This window comes from Manis javanica, chromosome 16 (genome assembly GCF_040802235.1).
Source record: "Manis javanica isolate MJ-LG chromosome 16, MJ_LKY, whole genome shotgun sequence".
NCBI lineage: Eukaryota > Metazoa > Chordata > Mammalia > Pholidota > Manidae > Manis > Manis javanica.
This window is the reverse complement of record NC_133171.1, coordinates 57,550,886-57,559,350: the sequence shown is the minus strand read 5'-3', so window position 1 is coordinate 57,559,350 and position 8,465 is coordinate 57,550,886. Positions and strand designations below refer to the sequence as shown.

Below are 8,465 nucleotides of genomic sequence, written 5' to 3'. Positions count from 1 at the left end.
CCATGCAAGAACCCGGGAACAGAACAGAAACTAGGCGAGCTGGGGACGTGAGTTTTGAGGGCAGGACTTGGTGAGCAATAGCTTGGCGGCGACACCGGAGCGGTCAGTCCCCCGGGGCCTGCACCGGCCTTGTCATCATTGAGCTCGGGTGCGCTTTTAACTAGCGAAGGTAGCTTTCTCCCTTGCCCCCCTCCTCTTTTTAAAAGACAGACAGAAGGAGCCAAGAGTTTTGGAGCCAACTCCTGGAAAGGGAGCGGCTGAACTGATTCGGAAGTTGGATCTCTTTGTACACAGGAATGCGAGAGAAAAAAACAAAACCCACCCCATTGCTTCATTTCCCCTCCAAGACCGAGCACTTTCTATTGTGCAATGAAAAGGCTTTTCACGTTGAGAAAAATGAATCCCGATTTGCTCTGCGAAGGAATGAGCGCGCCTCTCAGCGCAGACGGCTCTCAGCTGGGGTGCTCCCGGGTGCTCCGCGCGCGCCTCAAGGTAGCGTCTGCCAAGCGCCGGGCTGCCCCTTTAGCGGGCGCGGCCGCTGGCTCTCGGTTACCCGAGGGCGAGGAATAGAGAGCCCGGGGAACCCCGAGGGCGGACAGCCCCCACTACGTCCTGGGGACGGCGGTTCCAGGAGTCTGTTTGGGGACTCGCTGTGCAACTCCGTCCGGGGGAACCCGCAGAGGTCCCGGGACTCTTCAGAGTCACGCGCGCGGAGGATGGCCCGTCCGGCGGCCGAAGAGGTCGGCCCCGGACGCGCTAGGGGTGCGGGGCGCGGGGAGGCGGGCCGCGCACGTGGGTGCTGGCGGGCCAGCCGCGGCAGGGTGCGGGGGGGGCGGGGTGTGGCTTCCCCGCCTCCCGGGCGGGATTTGCATGAGTGTGTGCGGCTGCCCCAGACTTCCTGCTTCTTCTACGCTGCAGGTACGCGCGGGCCGGGCCGGGCTGGCGGGCGGTAGGCGCGCCGAGCCGCGGGAACCTCTTCACCCGGACGCCGCCACCGGCTCCTGGGCCGCGCCGCCTTCCGCTCCGGTGGCCGCTAGCCCGCCCCGGCCGCGCAGAGCGCTCTGCTCGGAGCCCCTCCTTGCCCCGGGGTCTTCTTCCTCCGCACCCAACCCGGCCACGCGCCGCTGAGCGCCCGCACCGCCCCGGGTTCCCGAAGGGCCGCAGTCATGAGCGAGATGTCCAGCTTTCTCCACATCGGAGATATCGTCTCCCTGTACGCCGAGGGCTCCGTCAATGGCTTCATCAGCACTTTGGGGTGAGTAAGCCGAGTTCGAGAAGGGCGCGGGAGGGGAGGGGGCACTGGTGCGTCCTGCTGCCGCCCCTCGACAGAGGACCTTGACGTCCCCAGCTTCAGGGAGCGGGGCAACGGATCGCCTCCTTTTAGAGAAAGGAAGTTAAAATGTTTGCCCAGGTAGGAGTCGGGCGCCCTGGCAGAGTTGGCAGGGGGAACCCCTCTCCGCGAAACCTCCAACCTCGCTGTTTTCAGAGCCCGCGGAGAGGCCAGACTTCCTCTGCAGGTGGTCCCGGCGCGGGGGCAGGGTAGGTGGCTAGGGCCTGAGATGGGGAAAGGCATCCGGGCCTTGAAGTGCTCGGCACTGGGGGTGGGGCGTTGCTGTGGGGGTGAGCAGGCTCAGCCTGGAGCCCGGAATCCTCTAGTCCGGGATCTGTCGCACCTTTTCCTTATAGCTCCCTCCTGCCCTGCCCCCCTTGAGTAGGAGTGTCTTCTCAGCCCTCCCCTTCCAGGCGTCCCAGGATCTGGCCGGCTGCCCCCTTTCTCCCCGCCCCTCTCTGTCAATTTCCTGCGCAGCTCATCTGGCGCCCCCAGGTCCCTGGTCCCAGGAGCCCTCGAGAACTTTACAAACATTAATTAATTCTGGCCGCCACCCCCCAGGGTCTGGATAAGCAGGGAATCAATTCAAGTCCCTGGAGAGAGCCCGGCCTGAAGTAGACATAGGGCAGGAAAGGAATTTAGGCAGAGAGAATGGGTTTATCTTAAGAGGAGCAGTTGCATGAAGCACCGGGCGCGGGAGGTAGAGTGGTTTCTCCACCTCTTCAACCAGGGCCCAGGGCAGGGCCTGTTACTTTTGTCCCATTTTCAGTCTGTGTTAAACTGAGACCTGTGTTAATTGGTCTCATCTCTACCACACCCACCTGTCTTTTAGGATAAACCCACCCTCCTCTGCTCACCCTAGTTACCTGGACACCAGCCAGCCACAAGGCCGCTCTCTGGGGGCTTTGGAGGACAGCCCTAGCGTCCTCTGCCGGGTCTGGCTCGGGGCCTGGCCTGTTTCACCCTGAACTTGGAAGGTGGGAGTCACCTGGCTCCCTTGGTGTCTCCCAGGGTTGTTGGGAATTTTTATTTGTTGGGAAGGGAACACAGCGGGACTGTGTGGGAGTTGGAAGGCGGGCTCTGCCAGCAGGGGATTCCGACGGGAATTCCAGCACACCCTGCTCTCCTTATCTCCACTTCCTCCAGGCCTCTCTCACTCCCCTCCCCACCCAGATGTGGAATCCCCAGCCGCATGTCCTCTCCCCAACTAGATTTAGCTTGTCTTGTTCAGTTCCCCAGAGCTTGGGGGTAGAGCCACATCTGCGCCAGCATCTGTGTAGGTTTTCCGTAGAGAGCAGTGACCAGGGCCCCCGCTGCGCCTTGGGCTGGGCAGCTGCTTGAGGCCAGGGCCTGCACATGGTAGGTACACAGCAAAAACACCTCTGATAATGCTGAGGGAAGCCCCTCTCCTGGTGTCTGAACAGCACTGGGGGCTTTTGGGAAATGACCTTCCCTGTTGATTAGTGCCTGGCTCAGGACTGAAAACAGTGGGTGGTTTTTAAGTACCTGTGAGATCTATCAGAATTGGGGGAAAACATCTTATTCTGCACTCCACACAGGCCTTATCCCTTCACAAGGGATTCCCTTCGTTGCTTCCTGATAAAGCTCCCTCCAGCCTTGGCCCTTCCTGCTCCAGGAAGCTGCTTCCTCCAGTCCATTTTGATTCTGGGGCAGGACCTGGTGACCTCTGAGTGCTTATACTCCAGGGTGCCCCTTCCCTGTGCAAACACCTCCATCAGTTCCTGATTTTCCAGCATGGGCACTCACCCTCCCCGCCTGGCGTTACAGCACCAGCAGTGTGGTGGCCCCAACCTAATTTTCTTTTTTTTTTCTTTCATTTCTCCCCTCACATCTCTTGACATTCCGAGTGCATCATGCTACTACCGAGTCATTCTCTTGATCTCTTTGCCTTTGCTCCTGTTGCCTGCACCCTTCAGCCAGACTCCACCTGGGTAAATCTGACCCACCCTCTAAGACCTAGTGCAAAGTGACCTCTTCTGAGAGGTCCAGCTCCATTCCCCCAACCTGGAAGAATTAACCCTTTTTCCTCTGTGTTTTGCACTGCTTTATACAAACTCTTCTCTGGTGTTGTATTGTTTTACAATTAATTGGAGGTTTCACTGTTGGGCCATTGAATGCTTTGCCAGGATTGACTAATTAATTACTACATTCATCCACTCAGCATATCCACAGGCACTGTACTGGGCACTGGGGCCTCGGTGGCAGATAAGGGAACTGTGCATCTCACCTCGGAACCTAAGAGTTAATGAAAGAATGATTTCTAAGCACTGTAAGTCATTGCTACTCAGTGTAGTCCTTCGTCCAGCACATCAGTGTCACCTAGAAGCTTGTTAGAAATACAGACTCTCAGACCTCTGCCTGTTCTACTGAATCAGAATTTGCATGCTGATCCCCAGGGGCTCTGGTGCCTTAAAGTGGGAGAAGCATTGTTCTAAGTGATTCCCTCTACTCCATCCTTACCAGAATCTTTCTGCTCCATCCTCAACTAGGGTTCCCTTTTGCCTTCACCCTGGAGGCTAATTAAGCTGAGTTCCCAGGCTAGCCAATGCTTGGTGTCCAAGAGGTGCCCAGTAAAGGCTGGATGAAATTAATTTGGTGGCTTTGCTGGGCAGAGGGGCTGGTGGAGGAGGGAGTCTGGGCCAGCCTTCAGAGTGCAGCCAGACTCTGCAGGGCAAAGTGAAGGAGGCTAATTAGAGCTGCTTGGATAATTAGAGCTCCTGGTGAAGATTGTACATTAACTCTGGGTTAGGAGCACGGGAGGGGTCTGGGGAGTGGATTCTGGAGCAGGTCAAGACCTTGTCTGGGAAGGGAGAGCAGGCGCATGCCTGTTGGTGGCAGTAAGGCATGGCCAGGGCCACTGCCTCACTCCTCACTGCTGGTGGGAGGCAGCAGAGGCCAGGATGGAGTGGCTGATAGGGGTCAGTGAAAGGTGGAGAATTTAATGTAGCTCTTCGTCAGTAGCTGTAGGGAACTGGCCCTGAGTGTGCAGGGTGGGCCCCTCGAGTCTCACATCCAAGTTCTCTTTTGCGTGGCCAGAGGGGTGGCTCCCATACTACAGGGAGTAAGTTGGTGAGTGTGGGTGAACGGGGTCTTGAAGTTGAACATCCAGCATTAGTCAAAGTGCCTCTGCTAATGACTGGGCATGGAGTACCATCTGGGAGCTCTTAGGGCCTCTGGACCTGTATCTCCCAAGGCTGGGTGATCACAGGGAGTAGGGTCAGAAGGGGCCCCAGTCTTGGGGTTTCCTGTCTACCTTCCAGCCTGACCTGCATCCCCCAGAGGGTGGGCACTTGAAGTCAGGACCCAGAAAATGTGGAGGTAAATGTGAAAGAAGGCCCAGGTCCCCAGGGTCAGAATCCTTGGGTCAGGAGCTCCCGGGTTATGGCTTTGCTGCTTTGTTACAAACTTGCTGGGTGATTTTGGCAAGGCCCTGCATTTTCAAAGTGTGTTTCTTTCAGCCTGGATGTTCTTTAAAGTGTTCTGTTTGCACTTGAGAATCCCTCTGAGGTCTTTAAAAAATTCCAACTCCCACAGTCCCATGTCAGACCAACTATATCAGTATTTCTAGTGCTGGGGTCTGTGGCCTAGAAAGCTCCCCAGTGATCTTAATGTGGACTTGGGGTGGGGATCCCTGGGCAAAGGTCCTCCACGGCTGACAGGCTGTGAGGAAGCCTACCTGTTTGGGTCAGCTTGCTTCTTGGTCCAGATAGCTCATGTCTTAGCTTTCCTCTGACCTCATTGAGTCATTCAACAAACATATGCTGAGTACCTACTATGTGCCAGACACTTTTCTCTTCTAGTCACTGGGGAGTCAGTAGTAACCAAGCAAGAGCTCCAGCCTGTTGTAGTCTGTATAGTGGGGAGCTGGGAGAGATGGTCTAGAAGGACCCTCTGACCCTTAAGCCTCAAAGACATGTCATTCCAGGAGGGGCACTGCCCCTCCTGTGTACTCTGCATTATGGGGCAGATTTCAGACCTGCCCTTGGCCTTCATTTAATTGTGATTTCACTGGAAAGAAATGTTGGACTTACCCCTGTCTTATGTCCCAAGGTAGGGTCTTGGCCTCAGCTAGGCCAATCCATGCAACTCATTTTTCAAAAATACATTTTTTTAAATTAAAAAATAATATATACTCTGTGGAGAAAAATTGAAAAACTAACAACAAAATTATCTGTAATACCACTGCAAACTTATATTAGCATTCTGTTTATGGCCCTCCTAGCCTTTTATCTACATAAATAAGCATTTATTTATGAACTTACAGGTTTGTATCCTGTCTTTATTTGGGGAGACAGTAAGCTGTATTTTCCCATGCAAATACACCATTGTTTGGCTGCACAGCATCCTGTGGTATGATGTAGCTTAATTTATTCATTTAAGCGATTCTACTGGGCATTCAGGTTGTTTCTAAAATTTTGCTGTTATAAACAATCTGCCCAGAACATCCTAGTCTATACATGCCCCAGCGCTTGTCCAGTTATCCTCTGGATCAGTTCCCAGAGGTGGAATTCTGAGGTCAAAGGAAAGGTACATCTTTTATATCATACCCTGTCTCTAACTCTGCATGTTTCCCTGGTGGTGGAGGCACTAGAAAGGGGAAGACCTGAGCCCCAGGCGGCCAGACTCCACTTCATGTCAAAAGTTTGAGTGTTGTAGTGGAGGTATGGGGGGGAGTCAGACCAACCTCTGCCCTTCAGGTTGGGCGTGGTGGCCTGATGTGGAAGGGGTGAGGTGGAGAGAGAGACCTGAGGGGTTGCCTGAGGACAGAATCAGCCCCCAGGTTCCACCATGGGACTGAGGGGATGCTGGCTGCCTCCAGCTCCAAAGCCTTAAAGAATCCTGCTATAGTCACTTGCTCACACTGCCCTGCCCTGCATTCCTGACCCCACGTCTCCTCTGCTCCCCTGATTTGGCCTAATGGGGCTGTCGGGTGGGTGGGGCGGTGGCTTGGGTTGGGGGTGGGGCAATGTGCTGGATTTTAGGGTGGGGCCACACCAGCTGTATGCTCTTAGTTTAGGGGGAGGTTTCTGGGTTTCAGTTGCTCTTGAACACGTGTCTGGCATCCCTGCAGCCCAGCCCCAGGCCTGCTCTTCATTCTTTGCCCCTTTTGGAGCTGCGGGGTCCTCCCTGGAAGAGGGGGCTGAGAGGAGGGAAGAAGGCCTGGTGGGAGTGGGGGAAGATCAGAGCCCAAATCTATGGTTAGTTCATCATTCAGGCCTCTGAGTGTGAGCTCTGAACCTGCTGTGTGTCACACTGGTCATGCCACGAGGGGCAAGTGTACCCAATATCTGTACCTGCAGCCACAGTTCCCTGCATGAGGACCCCTGGCTGAGCAAGCCTAAGGGACGCGGAGCAGGGTTCACAGAGAGGAGACTGCGGGGCCTTTCATACCAGGGACTGTGGGGTAGAAATGAGGCTGGGTGTTGACAACACAGTGAGCCCAGGGTGAGGGCTGGGGATGGAGTTGGGTGGGGACACACTGCAGAGGGGTTTCCATTTGGGGAGACAGACAGGAGGGACTCTTGCAGGGGACAGAGTAGGGGAGTAAAATGATCACAGTGTGTAAAGTAGGTATTTTTTTTTTGCGGGCAGGTGGGCAGAGCCACAAGAGGCAGTGACAGAAATCTTAGCCCAGGGGCAGCTGCAGGTGCTGGGCATATTTGGTTTGAAATACCTCTGCCTTCACTCACCAGCCAGCCATCACCTGCCTTCCTCTAGCTGATAGGAGTGCCATCCTCTCCAGGGTGTGAGTCTAGAGATAGGTGCTCAGGGGTGATATAGGTCATGGGAGGGAGAATTAAGTCTGTGTGTCAGAGATGTGATGGCAGTGGGTAGAATTTACAGAGTTATATACAGTGGCTCTGGCTTTTACCTATGCTGTTACTTTGGCCCTTCATCACCAGTGTGAGGCATAAATTAATTCAGGAAAAGTTCAGAGAACCATTTAGAACACCTGTATGCCCACTACTTAAACCTAATACTCATCCACATTTTGCCATATTTGCTTCATCTATTTTGCTGACTTATTTTGTGGTAAATTATGTACATTGCATGTTTTCATTTCTAAGACATAAGGATATGTTCCTATGTAGCCATAGTACTGTTATCATACCAGTTAATAATTTCCGAAGAGCATCCGATGCCCAATGCCCAGTCAGATGTGCCCCATGGTCCTCAGCCTGTCTTTGCCCGCAGTTTTTTGTGCTTCAGGATCCAATCAGGGTTCACATGTTACATTTGATTCTTAAGCCTCTTAAGTCTCTTTTAATGTAAAACATTGCCTGTCCCCACCTTTCTTTGCCAGCCTGATACTGAGTGCTTAACAGATGGGGTTGGTGGTGCTGTGACTGTCTCACTGTCTGGATTTGTCAAGGTTGCCTGTGCTGCTGTTTCCCCGAGAGCTGTGCGGAGGGGGGTCTGGAGCCTGGTGGGCCGGGCCTCAGGCCTGCCCTGCTGAGGCTCCTAGAGCCTCAGTCACTACATCACGTAGGATAGGCTGAGAGTCCAGCTACTGGTGATGCAGAGCAGGCGAGAGGCCTGGGCCTGGCAAGGCCAATGTATGGAGGGAGATCCAGCTGCGTAGCCCCTTGGAGCACCTTTCTGTGTCTCTCCTCAGCTTTCCCTCTTGGCTCTTCTGCCCCCTGACCTCACAGATACATCTTCCCGTGCTCCCAGCAGCACTGATGAGACCTCAGGCCCCGCCAGAGCCTACTCAGTCTTGAGAGCCAAAAGTCCAGGCCTGTGGGCAGAGGCGGTGCCTGAGGGCTGGCACATGAGCCAGAGACCTTTATTTCTGTTGGGCCAATTTTGGTCATTTTTGCTCCTTCAGTCCTCACTGTAGAGACTCTGGGGTTCTCTGAGTATATGGCTCACTGTGCTTTCTAGACTTATGCTCTCTGAAGGGATGAGCCATGCTTTCTTTTAAATGCCATATGTTGGCCCCTCTGGGGGCACAGGGTGGATTCCTTGGTAAAGAAAGATACATAGAGGTTAAACAAAGGGGTGTTTTTGCAGGGATGCAGAAATGAATTTCTTTTCCCTGATGAGCCAGAGGCTCTGGCTGGTGAACCTGGGTGCCTCTCCCAATATTCCTCCCCACTCCCCAGTGGGTGGG

At 54.3% G+C, this 8,465-nt stretch overlaps 1 protein-coding gene across 5 annotated transcripts in view; it reads left to right on the top strand.

The window, feature by feature from the left end:
* The first annotated feature begins 349 nt into the window (after positions 1 to 349).
* Positions 350 to 8,465, top strand: part of ITPR3 (inositol 1,4,5-trisphosphate receptor type 3) — a 64,880-nt gene continuing 56,764 nt past the window's right edge. For 2 of the 5 annotated variants that reach the window (XM_037023812.2, XM_073224449.1), the window contains exon 1: positions 835 to 1,255. In XM_037023812.2, the coding sequence (XP_036879707.2) occupies positions 1,167 to 1,255 (89 nt within the window). In that variant the 5' untranslated portion in view covers positions 835 to 1,166. Of the gene's footprint in view, positions 493 to 810; positions 1,256 to 8,465 lie in introns of those variants that run through there. The other 3 variants (XM_073224450.1, XR_012126161.1, XM_073224451.1) reach the window with 3 other exon arrangements.